This window comes from Poromitra crassiceps (genome assembly GCF_964638095.1).
Source record: "Poromitra crassiceps genome assembly, chromosome: 11".
Classification (NCBI taxonomy): Eukaryota; Metazoa; Chordata; class Actinopteri; order Beryciformes; family Melamphaidae; genus Poromitra; species Poromitra crassiceps.
The window spans coordinates 53,645,845-53,665,552 of record NC_139643.1 but is presented as its reverse complement, the minus strand read 5'-3'; the positions used below and the strand labels follow the sequence as shown (position 1 = coordinate 53,665,552).

Below are 19,708 nucleotides of genomic sequence, written 5' to 3'. Positions count from 1 at the left end.
AACTTTCTGCATGTCTGAAATGGTGTATTTCCTATCTGTCGGATAGGGACCAAAAGACCAAGGCCATCTTTCCAAAGGATGACTCAGCCGTCCTACCCTCAGAAACGGATGTGTTAAAGCTGCAGGCCCTAGTGTAGAATATAATAACATTAAGTTATGGCTTACAGACAAGTTGTCCGTCCACATGGCCAAAACTGAATATAATTTATATGTATTTGGTTCCCAACCCAGGCTGCGCAAACTGGCTTTGCATAACATTGACCTTGGTGGCCAGACCTTCCCTCCTAAACCCTCAGTCAGCTACCTAGGTTGCATTTTAGACAACAGTCTGGGTGGTAGAATTGAAAGGGGGCTGAAAAAAAGGGGGTTGAAAGAATTCAGCCCCAGGACACGATGGTATCAAGAGCATTCTTATCAAAGAATCAATTGATTATATAATTAAACCTCTAACCCACATTTTATCATTATCACTGCAATTTGGTATTGTCCCCCAGGATCTCAAAATTGCTAAAGTCATTCCTATCTTCAAAACAGGTGATACCAAGGACTTCAGCAACTATAGACCAATATCCATTCTGCCCTGTATTTCTAAAATTCTGGAGAAATTAGTTTATTCAAGGCTATCCAGTCACTTAGCTACAAACAACATTCTACTGTATATGAACACCAATATGGCTTCCGGAAAAAATATTCAACAGAACTTGCATTACTTCAGTTAACAAATATAATTTCAACAGCCCTGGACAAAAATAAGTTTGCCCTTGGTGTCTTTTTAGACCTTTGATACTGTCAATCACGCTATCTTGATTTCAAAACTTAACAGGTATGGAGTGGAGGATACTGCCCTGAACTGGTTTAAAAACTATTTAAATAACAGAGAACAATTTGTGTCGCTTAATGGATATTCTTCTACTAAATCCAGAATTATGCATGGGGTTCCCCAAGGATCAATCCTGGGTCCTTTATTATTTTTGATTTATATAAATGATTTAACCATGTCTTGTGAACATCTTCTACCTGTATTATTTGCTGATGACACCAACCTTATTGCAACTCATAATAACTTCAGCCATCTGGTTGGCTGTGTGAATGATGAATTATCTACTGTCTCCAAATGGTTTCAACTCAACAAATTAACACTTAATGTAAATAAATGCAACTTCATGATCTTTTGCAACAGAAATAAGTCCTACCCTAAAGAGTCCGCAAAAATATTCAAGTCAATTCTACTAAATTCCTGGGAGTTATTGTGGATGACAGACTCAATTGGTCTAACCACATTAACCTTGTGTGCAAAAGGTCTACGAAGATGCTGGGCATTATAAGAAAAGTCACCCCCTTAATACATCCTTCAGCCCATCTAACTCTGTATTATAGTTTTCTGTTTCCCTACCTAAATTACTGTAACATTGTCTGGGCTGCTACATTTCCCACCAAATCTCAACAAACTGTATATTATTCAGAAAAGGTTCCTAAGAATCATCTCACATTCCAACAGACATGCTCATCTACTCCACTTTTTAGAAAATATTCTTTATTACCTATTCATAAACTTAATATTCTTCAAACATGCTTATTCATCCACAAGTTTACTTACAGAAAGCAAGATCTTCCCGACACTTTTCGAAATTTCTTTACATTCACTTCAGACATACATTCATATCACACAAGGCACAGCAATAATAACCTCTATTTACCCTTCACCCGAACATCAAGTCATCAACACAACATTTCTTATAGAGGCCCCATGCTCTGGAGTGAATTAAGTCTTCAACTCCGATCCATGGCTTCTCACTCACTCTTTAAAAAGCATCTTAAAAAGCATCTTATCCATACATGAACGATCCAACCATCAATCCAACTCCCTCTCTGCCCTTGCCATTGTCACGTTCCTTGTTTTTCTTTTTCTTTCTTTTGTGTGCCCTTCTCCGATCTGTGTGTATATTGTCTCCTTATTCCTCCATCTGCTACGCTCTGCTTTGTACCTTGTCTCCTTATTTATCTGCATAAGTCATTGTGTTAGCCTGGGGATGTCAATAGTCTAATTTTCTGTTAGCCTATTGTAACTTTGTAATTTTTTTGATATGATTATTTTTTATATGATTATGATTGTACAATTATGATTGTTGATAGGGGTGGAACTCCGTACAAGCCCTGTGGGCTTCGTTCCCTCCTTGCACTGTTTTAATGTGTGCTAAATAAATAAACATAAACATAAATAATAATAATAATAATAATAATAATAATAATAATAATAATAATAATAATAATAATAATAAATTTTATTTGTCATGCACTTTTCATTTAAGATAAATCTCAAAGTGCTACAGAGTAAAAAAAAATAAAAAAAATAAAAGAAAAATGAACCATATCAAATGCATCAAAGGCAGAGAACATATATTGACCCTGAGCACTTTCAAAAACTCAACTGGTTTACAGGGTTAGGGTTAGACTGGTTTACAGATGAAAAACGCACTTTATATATTAAATTCAATTCAATGTGTTCTGGTCCTGTCAAGTGTGCACTTTTTAAAGCTTTCTGCACTCCCATGTACACAGCTTTCTTATGGTGCACATACAAGAAAGGTAGCATGCGGAGGCTTAAGGTGGCCTACAATGATGCCCTGAGGATTCTACTTAAGGTCCCTAGGTGGCATAGTGCCAGTCACTTGTTTGTAACGTGTGGAATCCACACATGTGAGGCTCTCTTAAGGCATTCTATGTATGGATTCATGTCTCGCCTGGATGAGTCTCAGAACAGTATTATTGAGGATATAGTCAATCCTGGGAAGAGCTGTCTTCGGTTCTCGTCCAGGATGCGTAAACACTGGAGAGTCAGCCTCTATTTATGATCTTATGTTTGTTGTTGTTTCTCTCTTTTTTTTTTTTAACTGTATCATTTGTTGTGTGATGTTGATAATATGTATGTACTCTATGGACCCCCTGTGTGTCTGGAATAAAGTTTGAAATGAATTGAATTGAATATAACAAGTCACACAGGACGGCCTGGGTAGGCAAAGTAAAAGTTTGTAGACAATGTCTATAAGACAATAAAAAAATTAAAAAAAGTTAAGAGAAGGCTCTGTTGAAGAGGAAGGTTTTAGTCCCTTTTTAGATGAAAGTGAAACTATGACATTAAAGACCATGAGCAAGGTTAATGGTAGAAGCAAATTCTTGGCAAGAAAAGCTCAGTTTCTGGATGCAGCTAGTCTTCGTCTACTAGCCAACTCTCTTGTTTTATGTTGTTTTTACAATGCTATCAGTATCAGTATCAGTATGGATGCTTGACTAAAGTCTTAAATCAGAATAAACTTGTTGGGGTAGCTTTGGGGCTAGCCTCAAGGTACCATGTTGGTAAATAGCACTTCCAGCAGCTGGGCTGGCTCCCTCTGGAGGCTAGGTCAGTACAACTGCAGCTCAGTATGGTCCATAGCATCTGTAACAACAGGGCCCCTGAGTACCTCAACAATCATTTTCAGAGGAGTGGAGACTCTCATGCTCACCACACAAGAACCAGGATTGCCATGGGCTAACTGGAATATGTTACCCCTCCCGATTAAGGAAACTAGCAGCCAGCATTTATTTAAGAAAAAGGTCAAATCCTGGCTTTTCGATAATGTTACAGCATAGCATGTGCTTAAAAAAAGATAATTTTTGGGGCCGGTGTGCATGCACAGCAGGGCCCTTACATTCCACTCTGTCGCCCAGACCATTTTAGTACGGATGCAGGCGTTGTAATGTCTTTCCACTTTACAGTCCGGTAGGTGGCGGTAATGCACCTCTGGCTAATATTGTGGCTAGCTCGTTACAAGGTGGACGGGCCGCCATTAAACCAGAGAGTTCCACAAGAGCCGGTCGTCGGACATTTCACCGTCTGGCGCCTCTCTCGATCCGACTAGGAATTTATTGATTCGATTTTTGAGGAGTTGACATGTATCGTCTTTTTTTTTCTCCCTTTGACGTCCTAATATAAAGCAGCTGTGAATGTGCTGCTTCTTGTCACCATAAAGTCGATCAGACGAATAACTTTGCTCCTCGGACATAATACTGATCGGAGCTTCCATCCACCCAGCCGCACAAGAAACAGCCCAACAGTGCTGTGTGGGGGGGCGTGTCACAGGTGACAGAGTTAAGAAGAGCAACATGTTCATTTCGCCCATGACATGACAAGTCTTTTAAGACGAAATATCTTGATAGTGATTATACTGTTAATAATGTTGTCACGTTGATTCATTTAGACTAATGTCGGATTATACGAAATGACCAACCATAAGTAGGCTATAAGTAGCTGTGTTTCCATTACAGTTTTTCGCAAAATAATCTGGTCCGCGTCCGCCCGCACCCCCGCACAACAAAGGACGAGGAAATTGTCATCGAGGTGAAATACCCGTGCGTCTTTGAGTTTGAACGGGACGGAAAACGAATGCTATACTGCAAAAGCATGTAGTCTACAACAAGCGCTTAGGTCTCATTTGCTTCCTGCATCGGCGAGTGTCCGCACGGAAAAGTGAGTCAAATCAACAGACGCGCCCCTCCACAAGGTAGACGGTTTTCGCCTGGCCGTGCACACCCCGAATTGTGTAACTACGTGGACGCGGCTGGGCGGACAAAGTGGAGTTTTCAAGACTCCAGCTCACTTCCGCGAGCAGAAACACCCACACAGTGTATAAAAGCTCCACACGTTTCCTCGTCAAGATTCAGTGTCTCTCATTTCCGTGCGACAGCCCAAACTTCAAGCATAATTCCAGCATAACGCTATACTTCAAAGCATGTAGCCTACAACAAGCCTACAACATACACCTCGACCAGGACATCCTTCAAAAATGTTTTACCACCGCGTATATGTGCTGAGGAATGATTTGCATCCCTGCCTCATGATCATCTGCCTGTCAGCCTGTCATACGCGCTGAGAGAGAGAGGGATTGCAGGGCCGCTTCTGGGCCTTTTGGGGCCCTATGCAACATCAGAGTAGGGGCCCCAAACCACTGTCATCATAGTATCCCTGAATGAACATGATGAGGCATAGGCTACTTCATTATCAATAACGCTTTTAATTAATACATTAAGCACAATACACCTTGGCAGAGTTCTGCACTTTACTGAGCACACCGGCCCTATGCCAGGTTTCGACCTGGCCTTGTTTTATATAGTTTGTAGTGTTGTAAAAGAGTTTATATATAGTTTTTATAATTTTATGTACCAATGCCTGTTCTTAGTTGTTTCGATTTGTATGTCTGAGACCAAGGACCATAACGGAAACAAGTATTTTACTTTTTTGTGTTTTATCCTTGATGTTGTTTCTGAGATGCATGTCCTTAATTCCTATTTTCTTTTTAACCCAACATCTAATAAATCAAATCAAGTATTGAAAACAATAAAGTAAAATGAAGATTGTACCTTCCAGATCGTCGATTGTCTTTTCCAGCTTTGCCACAGACCTCTCAGCGAACTCAGCACGGGTCTCAGCCTAGAAGGAGGAGGAGGAGGAGGAAGAGAAGGAGGAGGAGGAGGAGGAGAAGAAGAGATTACTTTGACAGATATTGCCATAAGAGTCACGATTTTAGTGTGGTCATTTTTGGATTTCACTTTCAAAGAGCCTCGATAACACAAATGCACTCAAGCAACAGTTGGAGGCTGAGTTGGATGGAGGAGATGGATGAGGACATTTGGCAGAAAAGCCTTGAAAGTATTCATAAATGTTCAATTAATTCTAATTCTATTCTTTACATTTCAAGGACCCATCATTTAGTCCATACTAGGGCCACGAGATTTCAGACCTAAAACTGAGAATATTTTTATTGTCTGATATGATTTCAACCAGAATCCCATGGCTGTATTGTAGGTAGAGAGAAACTATAATAAAAACAATCATTCTTCTACATTCCGAGTCCATTCGACTCCAGTCCGAATCCTCGGCACATTTTCAGGGCTTGTGACTCGACTCGAGCATTCATGCATTGGGACTCGGAAGTTGGAGACTCGGACTTGCTGATTGATTGTTTTTGTGTTGTTGTTTTTGTTCATTATTTGTAATAGGCCCTAATAATGGGGTTTCCTCCATATAACATCAATATGGACCCCCACTAAAAGACGGTCGTCTGATCAGCGGCGGTTGGAAGTTGGTCCACGGGCGCTTCACTGCAGCTGCCCACCGCTCCTGGCCTGACCATGGAGGAGGACGAGCCAGGATGGGGAAAATGCGGAGGACAAATTTCATGGCGTCTCTAAGCATGTGTGTGTGTGTGTGTGTGTGAGTGAGAGAGAGAGCGAGAGAGTGTTAATAATACATAATAAAAATGGGGTTTGTCCGTCCTGTACCTTTAATTTTATATAAGATATTGATAGCTATATTAATACTGTGACATTATTACATTTTTTGCAAGGGCAGGCACGTGTGTTCACCCTCATGTGGATCCACGCTCATGTTCAGTCACTCCGGACTCGGAATCAGGTAATGCCCAGTGAGCACAAAACGTTTTTTCAACGTTGATTTTTAGTTGAAATCTGGGTGATATTGGGTTTGAATGTCTAAGACCTAATTTCACCCTCTTTTCAACCGGCTAAAATGCAGTTACGTCAACGTGTCAAAAAACACAATTTGGTTAATGATATTGTTAAAATGTTTGTTGTAGCTTGAAACAGAGACAATATTGATAGTGTGTGAATTGGCATTTGTCCAATTTATTGTGTAACTGAGAGTTGAAATCTGGTCTACACGAAAACTACATTTCAACGCATTTTATGTCACATGAAATATCATAAATATGGGACTATATAGGCTATGTGGTGCCAGCAAAAAGCTTCCAGGGCACATATGGTTAATAGTTTAGCGCAATACTATAAAATAATGAATTTAGTTCCTGCAGCAACCGCATGCACAAGTAGCCTACTTAGTCGCTAGCTAGCTGTGACTGACTAGACCAAATCAAATCACGCTATGTTATTGTAACAGACTGTATACGAGGTGTGTACCCCCTGAGTTTCTGGTGTTAAATTAAGTTAACCTCTGAAGCCTACAGCCTACTACAGACTATAGATGCACACACACACAACATAATACTGCAAGCATGTAAATATGCTACACTATAGCAAGATCAAAGTGTAAAGAATGTTCTAAAGGCATTGGCTAGAAAAAAATAGCCTATCCCTATGTCATGATGAGATTAGATTGGTGAAAGTTTGTCCAGAATGATATCGTTTTCTCTCCCCTGCTGCACAGGTAGGATGATGCACATAAATATAGCCTACATTATGTAAAGTCATTGCAGAAATGTGTTTTTATTGTAAAACTAAATGTGAAGTAGGGCCAATTTATTGGAGCGGACAGTATAGGACAGTATAGGACATGACAGTAGAACCGCGTTACGCTGTCACTTATCTAAATCACGTTAAATCTGCATCTGCGAGGGATATATATAGCCCCAGGATGACATATATGTTTCACATAGGGTCGTGTTTTGATTTCACGATTTTATTTTGTCCAATATTGAAATGTTCTACAATTGCATGTTGTGTGTTCACATTACACATTATTTCTATCTACCTTTCTATCTATTTAGGCTAATTTCGATGCTATTTATTATCGAAATGTATTAGCCCAATGCATGCTGGGAGATTTCACATTTGTGGCTTTGGTAGGGAAGCCAGGCAGTGAACATTTGTTTGGGCAGAATGATCTCGTTTTCTCTCGCCTTTTCTTCTCCCCCACTGCACAGGTAGGATGATGCAACAGCCTCTCAATGTCACGGGCTCAAAACTGTCATGTTATAAAAAACTGTCATGTTGTTATACTACGTACGGTATAACAACTTTTTTTCCCATCGGACTTTGTGCCTGTCTGAGCGCACGAGAGAGGGAGTGAGAGAGAGAGAGAGAGAGGGTGACAAACTGTGAGATCAGCAGAGGAGAAGCTGTGCGTGGAATATCCGCGGCGCACTGAATAAGGCCTGGTTTTCAAAAGCGCAAAGCACTAAATTAACGCCAGGCGGAAAGATATCGTTAGGCCAGTATTTAAAGTGTAACTAACCCCCAAAACACTTTTTTTCAGCTTTTAACCAATATATATGACTTTGGGGGTGATGTGTGAAGAATTCTGGTCAGAATTTCCACATTTGACACCAAACTGTTGCCATTTTACCATTTGTATCATTTTTCAGCAGCATAACTGGCATAAGCGCCCTCTAAAGGTCGAACACTGCTTTTTTTTTTCTCTCAAATGAATGGGAGATTAGGGGCACACTGACGTCACAGTGCCCCCAAAGACTATGGGATTTCAAGATAATTACTCCCCTACCCCCCCTGTACCCTTTTGGCTCCTCAGAACTCCAAGCCTATTACTATTGAAGTTTGCTCTTAAAATACTGAACCAAACGTCGTCAAAGTTGGCACATGTCTTAATTATAGTTAGTTTCCCGCTGAATGTGTCACTACTTTATTAATATCTTACCTGGATAAGCTCGAATGATGATGTTTATATTATCAGTCCGAGTTGGAAGCACTGTCTCAAGCCCAGGCAGGTGGGAGCAGGCAGGAGAGAGTCGTACTGTAACCTCATGGACGAGCCTCAAGCTCCGGGGGCGCGCGGCCGCAGCTGTGCTCTCTGTGCTCTGAGAGCAGAGAGAGCAGTCTGATATTTCCGCAAACAAATAGCGTCGCAGTTTAGCGCACATGTAAAATATAACGCTATACTACGACGTGACAACGTGACAAAGCTGGTCTAAACACATCGGCTACTATAATAACGTCACTGTGTACAAGCAACGCCAACTTTTCAGGAAATGTCAGCAGAGTAGAGCGACTGGGGACTGGGGGGGGGGGGGGGGTTGACTCGCTGTGTGCGAGCATGAGCTGCTGTGTGCTCAGGCAGCGGGGACGGGCGGGCAGTGAGAGGCGGGGGCTTTGAAGAGGAGAAGAGCTCTGCGCTGCCTCTCCTGCGCCCTGAGAGGAAAAATGCTGCTGTCATGCTGTAACTTTCAACAAGAATCACGAAAAGCCCCAAAACGCAAATTAAAAACGGATTTCATTGCGCGGTTTATCTCTAGTTAGACGAGGGAATTACGTGGAGAAATCTCGCATTGTGTTACCCCAGAGCGAGAGGTTTGTCCTATTGTGGGTGTGCTGCTGTTAACGAGCCCATGTCACTTTGCTCTCGTAACGTAATTTGACACCCTGCCATAGAGATACATGCAGAAAAATAATAAAATTTCTAGTTCGCCACTGAATTACCAAATTGATATAACTTTCAACCATTTTCAGATTTTCTGTTTCCATACAGACCAACAGCGTTGGCTAGTTGTTGATATTTATAAAGATATTGCCCCTCTCAAATAAATTATTTTTGAGGCAGTAGGCAAACTGTAATGGCGTCGATTTCCGAAAAAGAATCTTGACTTGAACACAGTCAAAGAGTCCAGTATAGACAAGAGCATATGTCATTTCTTGGTTTTTTCCATAGGTATTTTCAAATCACTGTTCTGATACATATCTAGGGGGTTAGTCCCCCTTTAAGGCCGAAACGCCCATTCTGGCACTGCGCCACGCCTGTTTGGCCTAAAGCGCATTTCGGGGCCTAAAGCCATGTTGCTATCTTCCCGAGGCAGGCGCAAGGCACGTTCTTTTGCGTTTAAGGCCAGTTTTTGCGCCTAAGGCCTGTGGGAGAATAGGGCCCATAGTGACTTGACTACGTGTCCACTCACCTCCTTCAGCTTGTCAGTCAAGATCTTGATCTCTTCCTCATACTTGTCCTCCTTCTGGGAGTACTGTGGGCACAAACAACAACAACAATTCAGACACAGCATACCACTAGTCTGCAAAGCCATCCCAGTCAATCAGTCTAAATGAAGTTTAATATTTCCACACTAGCAACAACCTGTCAGCCTGCAGAACACAGCTTCAGCATATTCAACCAGCTGTTAAGCCTAATTTATACTTATTGGAAAGTGTCGCTCAACACATGGTCGCAGACAATAAAGAAAGTGTTGCTCATGTTGCTGCATTTATGGTTCTCTCCTTGGCTCAACGGTCACGTGACACTCGAACGCTATAGAGAACTTGTGCGAAGAGAGGGAATGCTGTATGCTGGTTTGTTTGTCTAGCCTGACATCGCCAGACAAATTCCCAACTGTCAAAGCAAATTAAAGAGCTCAGTTAAATTAAACAAGCTCAGGTTCACAGGCGCTACAGTGAAACCACGTCGGAGACAAGGGGCCCTATCTTCGTACAGGCGATATCCCCTATTTGCGCTTGTGCACCTGTTTGCACGTGCCTTAAGGCAGGGAAGATACCGGTCTGCCTTGTGCATTTGTCCAGGTGTTATGCCGAGTTTGGCACTCCCACCCGGCAGCATCCCCACCTCACAGGAGCATATTGTAATGATTTATACAGACATGTAACTGTTTAAAAGTGATATAATTGTCTGGGTAGACGTGACCTCCCTGATTTCTAAGTTAAAACAGTCCCGAAATATGTTGGGGATGCAATTCTCGGCCGGGATGCGGAAACGTTCACGGCACGTGCCGCAGGCGCAAATTAGAGAGTTGCCAAAATCATCTGCGCCCCCAAAATGCCTGCGCAAACGGGATTTGGGCGGTCTTATGTACCAGAATTATTCACAGGTGTGGCAGGGCAATGCTGGGCATTACGTCAATCAAAACCAATCAGATTCCCGTCTCGCGATCGCTGTTTGCGCGAGGCATGTAATATGCTGTAATTCTCTCCATGCGTAATAGAGTGGACTCACTCGTGCCGAGGACAAAGAGAGATGGAGAGAGCTTATTGACAAATCGTCTGTGGTGCCAACGACCCTCCGGGTTATGGGATAGGTGAAGGTGAATAACTATGTCCATTGTCCAACAGGTTTTCTCAATTAATTTCCCTCTTTGCGATGTGATAAACATTTCTCAGTGAGTTATAGTTGATTGCCTCACTGAATTATCTGCTAATACCAAATTTTAGCAGCAGAATTTGATGTCCTGGCAAGGCAAGGCTGTGCGTAATGACATATCCAAAAGGAATTTTTCTCTGTACTGCGCACTGCGAGCGCAAGCGCAGCAAGGTATTTACCACGTAAAAGGTGTTTCTAAAAGCTCTTAGCGCAAAGTAATTGCGCACTGCTGATGATAGGATAATGCCATCTATCCCCACATTTTAGCGCTGAAACACCTGGTTTGGCATGTGGCATGCCTACAGTATGTCCAGTACAATTACATAGCCTGGTCCAGGGCTAGATCCACCAATAATCCTGTTGACTGGTTACATTTTAGAAAATCCAGAAACAACTGCATTAGACTTATCAGAAAAGCTAAATCAGATTTTTACTTGGCCTCTCTCGGTAATGCACAGGGGAATTCATCTATCTTTTGGAATACTTTCAAAACACTACAGCCCACATCCAATCATGCCCTCCCCCCTTAGATTACTGTTGGAAATGCAACAATCTCAGACAAACAATGTCATCACTATCAATATCAATCAATCAATCAATCAATTCTTTGTAACAGGGTGCTCTTGTAAATGAGAGTTCACTCTCAAGGGCCTTTCCCTCTACAAATAAAGGTAAAAAAAATTACAGGCATGCGCTTGTGCACGCGCCCAATTTGCATTGCGCATGCCGTTAAACGAGCGCAAACGCTAGATAGGGCCCATAGTCATTTACACCTTGGTCCCACCAGGCCCATCTGGGCAGCGTTCCGGCTGCACCGCGGCTTTGCTCCGTCCTCTGCACGGCGGCATGCCCCACAGCACGCAGTTTCAGAAGCAGAGCGCTTCCGAGCGCTGCCTGGCAGCTGATGCAAGATCGCGCGGGATTTACGAGATCGTGCAATACAGTGTGTACAATGGGGTGGATGTAAACAGCACAACACACAAACAACACAGTCTGTCGTTGACTTGCTTTTGATTTGGTCATTTTCCCTTGATTGTTGTGCTTCTACCATGGGTAAGTAGGCTGAAATTATTTCATTACACTATGTGTAAACATGTGCATTTGATTTCCTTATTTTTGATCTCCAAACAGATCATGGCCATGTCACAGGGTGATGTATTGGTGTGTGGCAGGAATGTGGGTGCTATGGTTAACCTGGGGGTGGCACTGTCTGTAGGGGGAGTTTTCTCTATTTCGTGGGACTTTCTTAATTATTCTGGGCACAGTGGCTGTGATTAGCGCACGGGGCTCTGTGGGTGGTTCCCTCAATTGCTCCGGACTATTGATTAGGAGATGCAGAGCCGGTGTGCGGGAGAGAGAGCCTGGAAGCCAGCCGTGCTGGACATGGAGGACTGACGTGCCCGAGTCGAGAGGAGGAATGGCGGAGCTGGGGGGCCGTATTCAGCCCTGCCTGCGGTTTAGGTAAGATTGGTGGGAGCGGCTTTGGCTGGGATGGCCAAGCTACCTCCTCTCCCTCGCGTACCTAAGGTCGCACCGTGGCTGATGCACGGGTGAGAGGGAGAGGGGGGGAAGGCCCCGGAAGGCCACCATGAACTGAGAGCCGCAGGTGGGGTGAGAGCTCCCCAGTCTCTTTTTGTTTCAGCTGCCATTCCTCCTCCAGACGAACCAAGAGACAGAGTCTGAGTGTGTCAGCTGTGCCTGTGAGGGACGCCAGAGAACACAAGGGCACGGACAAGAGCTTGTGGCAGCGGACGAGTCGAGCTGACCTGAGACCCGAGAGCGAGCCGACCTGAGAGCGAGCCGACCTGAGACCTGAGAGGCGGAGGGATGAAGCCGCCTGGAAGTGTGGGAACAGCCAGAGGAACGCTGCGACCCCATCTCGCACGAGCTGCGAGGGAGAGAGGACAGGAGCGACAGCGGGAGACACGCCGTGGGAAAGCGGAGGGGTGGAGGTGCGCTTCCCCCCTCCTTCAGTTAAGTCCCGCTCCATTTTTATTGTTTTGCTTTTTATTGTGACCAGCTCCGTGGACAGACGACGCGGGTCTGCCCGCAAGCCTAACCCCAGACATTTGGCAGTAAAAAGAACGCTCAGTGGAACTACTATAGCCTACTACTACACGGAACGAGGAGGAGCCCTTAAGGCGTGTTGTGCAAATTGAGTTCGTGTGATTTACTTGCAATAGACGTATTGCATCTGTTTGGGATAAACTTGGTTGCAGTGAATTGGGTTGCAGTGCATTTATCCACTATTTAACTTGGCTCATCCAAAGTACCAGTCCTAGTGAGTTATCCTACCATTGCTGAACTGTCATTCCCCTGGGGAACTAACCATTAAAGCCTGCTCTGCTCTATACCCTCTTCGTCAGCTGGAGACGTCAGGAGAGGACGTCAGGAGAGGACGGGGAACCGGACGAGAGGGAGACAACGCAGTTGCTCGGGACTAGCAGATACTGGACGTTGTCGCACGGACGCTGGACTCTTTTTAAATAGGCACATTTTTTCTATTTGTATTTTAGTAATAAAAAACCATTTGTTCCAACTTTAAACCCTTGTCTGTGTATGCTGTTTGGGCCAGCACCACTCCCCAGTAGAATCCAGTCTCAGTTACAGTCACGCACACACCCGTGACAGCCATGTCCAGCAGCTAGCTAAACGCAAGTCCAAGTTGGCCAAAGCTAAATTTGCTCCATTCACTTTCAATGCGTGGATGTTTACCACAACAAGCGTTTTGGGGAGTGCTTACATGGATTGTGCTAACACCGCTGGTGCGCTGCCTGGACCTATAACATTAGCCAGCTAACGTTCGCTAGCCATAACAGCTAAGGTAAAGGTAAACAAATCTGCTGCCTCCTCGCCAGGTTTGGTTTAACGTAACGCCAGCTCAGACTTTTCCTCTCCTCTGAGAAAGCCTTGTGGGACGATATGGGTTGCAAACTAGCAGAGGCTTTTAGAGAGTTGTCGAGAGAGCGGCTTACTGTCCTTTTGTTGTGTGACGAGCAGATTGCAGCGCGTCCGACCGTCGTCTGTGTATTCAGCAACGTTCCGTCCCATCGGTTCTCACATTATAATGCGAGACTTGTCGCGCATTATAAATTCAAAATCTGCGGGAATTTTTTTAAATGTCAGGATGCGCTGCCCCCGCTCCTAGTTCTCCGAGCCATACATCTCCGGGGGAAGGAGAAATGGGGGGAAACGGGGAAACACACTCGACTTCGGGGAAAGAGTTCTCTTTGACCGGTGCCTGCCTGGCTGTAAAGAGAGGTGTTCGGGGTGCAGCGGAGTCGCCTCTGCTGTTTACGGTAGTTTGGTGTCAGTGGTCGCTGGTTTAATCTAAACTGGGTTGCCAAAGGTATGCGCGGCCCACTATGGCTATGTCAGCAGCTGTAGGCATTCCCGATTTTGGTGCTCTGATATAGGCATGCAGCCCAACTTGTTACTCGTGTAAGCTATTTACAATGTTACAATCTCACTTAGCAGATACAAACATGCTGAAGGAGGTCACAACATTACATCAGTGTGTGATGAGTCGCGAGTCACGGCCACATTGCCCTCGCGTTTCCATATGAGTGACCCAGACAAATGGGCCCAGCAAGACGATTTTTAACTATTTCAAAAGTAATCTAGAAAAGTATCAAGTCAAAAGTATCTAGAATAGGTTATGTAACTTTAGCCACTTCTTAACATGCAGTGGAATCCGGATTATAACCAGCTCCTAGCCGGTTGGCGTGCATGTTTAGAAACAATTAGCCGGCTTATGCGCACTCCCGCGAGTGCGGATCATGACCATCTCAAATCCTAGTATAGGATCCGCATTATAGGAAAAGCGGCTGTTATTTAACACTGACAGCTCATGATCCAGATCATGTAGCTGTTATGTCTGAGTGGGCGGGTGGTGGCACTTTACAAACCATTAATGTCCCATCATTATTTTCATGAATGGACGTAGCATTAGTTACGTGGCTGGATTATTTGGAAGAGAGCCAAATTAGGTGAGTAAACAACTAAAAGTTTAATCGTTTCTTTGTCCCCCATCTGCCAGTTTAAAAATGCAACAAGGGAGATGATAGCCTACTAGAGTTGCGCGATCTTGACCTCAGTCAGATCGTCAATCGCTACCCTTTGACATCGCCAATACACTATGTCATCGCGCAAGCACATGGCTAATTAATATGGACGTTAACATCCATATTAATATATAGCCATGTGCTTCAGCTGCGCTCTCGCTGTACTTTGCTAACTTAGCATCGATGCTAGCGGGACTTACCCAGCTATCGTCATTGCCTGCTTTTACTGCTGCTTGCTGGTAATGTTAATCCCATCTGTAGTGACTATCCTGGGTCCAACATTTAGTCACTCAGCTGGGTGTAGGAGAGGTGTTTTGGACGCGCTTCAAAACATTAATGTCCAGGCGGTGTTTACAGTTTGGGTGAGAGTTTACAGGCAGCAAAACTATTCTGTTAACAATTAATAATACAGTAACTTGAATCTATTGCAATGATCCTGATAAGCGGTAAAAACCTGTGTGATCTCCCCATTACCCAAGCATGATTGCAAACCTGTGACACCTGTGCAATATAGACTTCACCAGCTCACCTGTCCACACTGCCACCCAGTGGAAAACTTAAAGTAGGCTAAAACTAGAAACAGACAGTGACATGAATGGCTCTTACACCATCATTCCCATGTCAGAAAAAGTCTCCAGATTTGTCGCTAACGTTAGTCTCTTCTGAGAAAGATTGTCTCCAGGAGGGTCTGAAAAGTTTTCTCGAGTTGGATGCAGCCAAGTATTGTGTGACGCAGCCATTTGAGGCAGCCAGTGTTGTGTGACTGTGAGCGTCCAAGCTAACACAGCTGTGGAGAGGAGCCTATTTGGTTATGTCGATGAGAGGAGCTGACTGACTGACAGCCTATATCGAGACATAGGCCTAGCCTAACTTTTGTGGGGAGAAATAAATTGAAAACTAATCAGATATGACTTGAATGCCACTTGTAAAATAAATCACCCACAGTGATTGACGACGGTGCGACCACTATTTTGACTGGGCGGCTTTATGTAACAAAGGCAAGCGCTCATTTTTGGCACATTACCACCCCTCGTTATTGCCTGAATGGTCGGAATGGATCCTCCGTTAAAACGGCATGTTTTTGAATGGAGTTTGGTTACAGATTTGCTAAAGCTGTTTCCATATCACATTTCTTGTTATCGATACATGCTACCGCACCCCATCCCCCCGCCCACTGGCAGAGAGAATACGGACCATTTCCAGCTGTTTCTAAACACAGACTCCTCATGTCTAGAAAGGCAAAACAGGAAAAATATCCTGCTCTGGCTAGCCGGACATGATCCAGACTTCATGTTTAGAAGAGGTTTTTGAGTAATCTAATGGAATATGTCACAAATTACATTTGACTGTATTCAGTAATCTGTAGTTAAAAGTAACCCTCCCAACCCTGCACACACATCCATGTAGGATACCTGCCTGTCAGTCTACAGGCCCTACCTTTTCAGCCTGGGCCTCCAGAGACTTCAGGTTATTGGTGACGTTTTTTAGTTCCTCCTCCAGCTCCGCACATTTACTGACAGAGGAGACAGCAGACAGCAAAACAGACAGAAGAGAGGGAGAGGAAAGAGAGAGAGCAGGCAGCAGAACAGACGGAGAGACAGAGGAGAGAGCAGAAAGGAGAGACAGAGAGAGCAGAACAGAGTGGAGAGAGAAAACAGACAGCAGAACAGAGGGGAGAGAGAAAGCAGACAGCAGAACAGACAGAGGAGAGAGAGCCATGAGAATATTGAGGCAACGCTAACAGGAGAGAAGCTAACAGGAGAGAAGCTTGATTGATTGATTGATTGATTGATTGATTGATTGAATTTATTTGACAAAATACAATACACCAACAAGCATACAGTATAATTCATCAGGATATCACAATAAAGGTGTTCAACTTATTTCCATTGTGGTCCTGAGGTCTCGGTTGGGAGGCACACAGAAAAGGGAATGACGCTACAACCGTAGTTAATGTCCTCATGGTCTTTTTATCAAGGAACTTCTTGCCAAATACTTTGTCTTTGGAGGGATCTTCACAATGACAGAGAGGGCCATAGATTCACTGGTCATACACTGATCCAACAAAAATAATAAAGGACCAATAATGCTTCTTTGAGGGACACCACAGGTAAGTTTTTTGGGCTCAGAGAGTACAAATCCTAATTTTACCATTTGGACTCTTTGGGGAGGTATGACTGTATCAAATTCAAGGCCTCCCCCTTAAAATCCATTGCTTTTAATTTACACAGTTAAATTTGGTGGTTGACAGTGTCAGATGCTTTTTGTAGGTCAAGCATTGCCATTCCACAATACTTGCCACTGTTAATGTGCTTTTTAATGAGGTCAAACAAGTATCAGTTGAGTAAGACTGTCTAAAACATGTGTGTGGGGGGGAGGATAGAAGAAACTCAGAGAAGAAAGAGCCAGTTTGATCGACTGATGTACTGAAGGCTAATTCAGTTACCATTAGCATAGCCTCATTCATCAACCTCACCTAAAAAGGATTGCTTGCTTGGCTATATAAGTTCAGTGATGATGATGTCATCAGTGATGATGTCATCATTGATGATGTCATGTTCCAGACCAGGGGGCCTAACTCCCAGTGGGGGTCTAACTCCCATGGGTCCACTAGTAATAATAATAACAGGAGTTATGAAGAGTTGATTACTTACGCCTCAGCGAGCTCTGCCCTCTCCTCTGTACGTTCCAGCTCGCCCTCTACGATCACCAGCTTACGAGCCACCTGGACAAACACAGCATTCAATAGAAACGTATTAAACTTAATAAGGCACTATTTTGTAAAATGCTTGTAAAAATAGTTTTACTTGGTCAAACCAAGCAATTGAGCTAGGTTTAGAATCAGGAGATACCAGATACCATTCACAGAACATTTCACTTGGGGGTAAAAAGTTAGGGCCCTATCTTCGTACGGCGCTATCGTTGCGCTGCCGTTTGCGCGCCTCTTATTGCTATCTTCCCCGCGTCTTAAGGAACACTCCGCCCATTTTCAACCAGCTTTGTATCATTAGAACATCAGTAGTATATCAGAAAACTGTAAACAGTTTTGAAGTCTGTCATTTAATTTGACAGTTATTGAGTGTTAAAGTGTGGACCAGTGACATCACTGGACCACACTAACTCAAATTAATAACTTATTAACTCAAATCAACTCTCAATAACTGTCAAACTATTCATCATTCATCTAGTTTGACAGTTATTGAGAGTTGATTTGAGTTAATGAGTTATTAATTTGAGTTAGTGTGAATCAGTGATATCACTGGTCCAAATTAAATGACAGACTTCAAAACAGTTCACAGTTTTCTGATATACTACTGATGTTCTAATGATACAAAGCTGGTTGAAAATGGGCAGAGTGTTCCTTTAAGCTATCGTCTTCCTCCACCGCCCAGTTTTGCGCTGAGGTCTAAGCGCAGACGCAGGTGTAGGCGTGGCCCAGGCGTGTCCGTGGGCCTCTATCCTATCATCTGTCTCTCGCAAGTGTCATTTTGCGCTGTGGGGAAGATACCGTCGGTATGTGCCGAGCGTAAACAGAGGATTGGGCGTTGCCCGTTCCAAAATAGGCATTCCAGCGCAATGTGTTAGAAAAAAAGGCCTTGGGTGCTCTCAATTTTAACGCCACCAAATAGCTGGTCTTAGTGCAAAGAAAAACTCTACGCCAGGCGTACGCCTGAGCACAGACAGTATTCTCTGGCGCAGTGCAGGAAATCCTCGCTTGGATAGGCCCATTATGCACGGCTCGCGCGCGGACACACTTCACTCCTCAGAATGCCACGTTGATTTTCAACCAACCTACACTGCAGAAAAAAACACACCTTGATTTAATAATGAGAATTTGTTTGTCATGGTTTTGTGGGAAAAAGTGATTTGCATTTTGAAGAGTCGGGTCTCCCCGGAGAAGGTGTGAGCTGGGCCGGGTAGGCAGGCCGGGTGGGTCGGTGCACAGGGTGGGTAGAGGCACTGAGGCAGCGCTGTGCGCGGTCCTGGCGGATCTAAATCAGTTTCTAGCAGCAAATCACTTTTTGACACAACACCGGCCAGTAGGCTATACAGTAACCTCTCTCCCTGCAATTGCACCATGCAACAATAGCTTAACCCGAGTGGACAATTCTGATATAGGCTATTGAAATAGGCTAGAATTAAAATATAACACATCCCTACCCTATTAAAGAAACAAATATTTTTAAATGTGTATGTTATAGCCTATATCAGAGGTTCTCAAATGTTTTTCAGCCAAGGACCCCTTACAAGATAGAAAATATACCGGGGACCCCCTCATTCTGATTTGTGATTTTGGGCTAAGCTTAATTGTTTCCACGGTAACGTGCTTGACTTTTAATTTGATAGGTTTGTTATTAGAATGTAATCCATGAACCATTTTAGATTTAAAGCATAAACTATTTTCGTTGAACTATGAAGATTTTGCAAAGAAAATATATATATATTTTTTTTTTATTACATTACATTTACATTACGTCATTTAGCAGACACTTTTGTTTTGTCCAAAGCGACTTACAATATCACAATTTGTCAACAGTACAGAAAACCACTATGCAACACAATCAATGACAGCCAAGATATTTTGATAGACTAGCACCATGTAGGAAGTAGTTTGAGAAGGAATAATTAACATGTAGCATTTTATTTATTTTTAATTAATTTCTTTTTTTTTTTTTTTTTTTTTTACTTGAAAACTTTTCGCGGACCCCCTGGCAAAGTGCCACGGACCCCTGGGGGTCCGCGGACCCCCATTTGAGAACCA

General features: G+C 43.5%; 1 protein-coding gene across 1 annotated transcript in view; it reads right to left on the bottom strand.

Moving 5' to 3' along the window:
* Positions 1 to 19,708, bottom strand: part of LOC310785653 (tropomyosin alpha-1 chain-like) — a 79,126-nt gene that overhangs the window by 9,923 nt on the left and 49,495 nt on the right. The window contains exons 6-9 of the mRNA XM_083646798.1: positions 17,601 to 17,671; positions 16,384 to 16,459; positions 9,696 to 9,758; positions 5,398 to 5,467 (exon numbers count right to left, since the gene is read on the bottom strand). Of these exons, the coding sequence (XP_083502924.1) occupies positions 5,398 to 5,467; positions 9,696 to 9,758; positions 16,384 to 16,459; positions 17,601 to 17,671 (280 nt within the window). The remainder of the gene's footprint in view (positions 1 to 5,397; positions 5,468 to 9,695; positions 9,759 to 16,383; positions 16,460 to 17,600; positions 17,672 to 19,708) is intronic.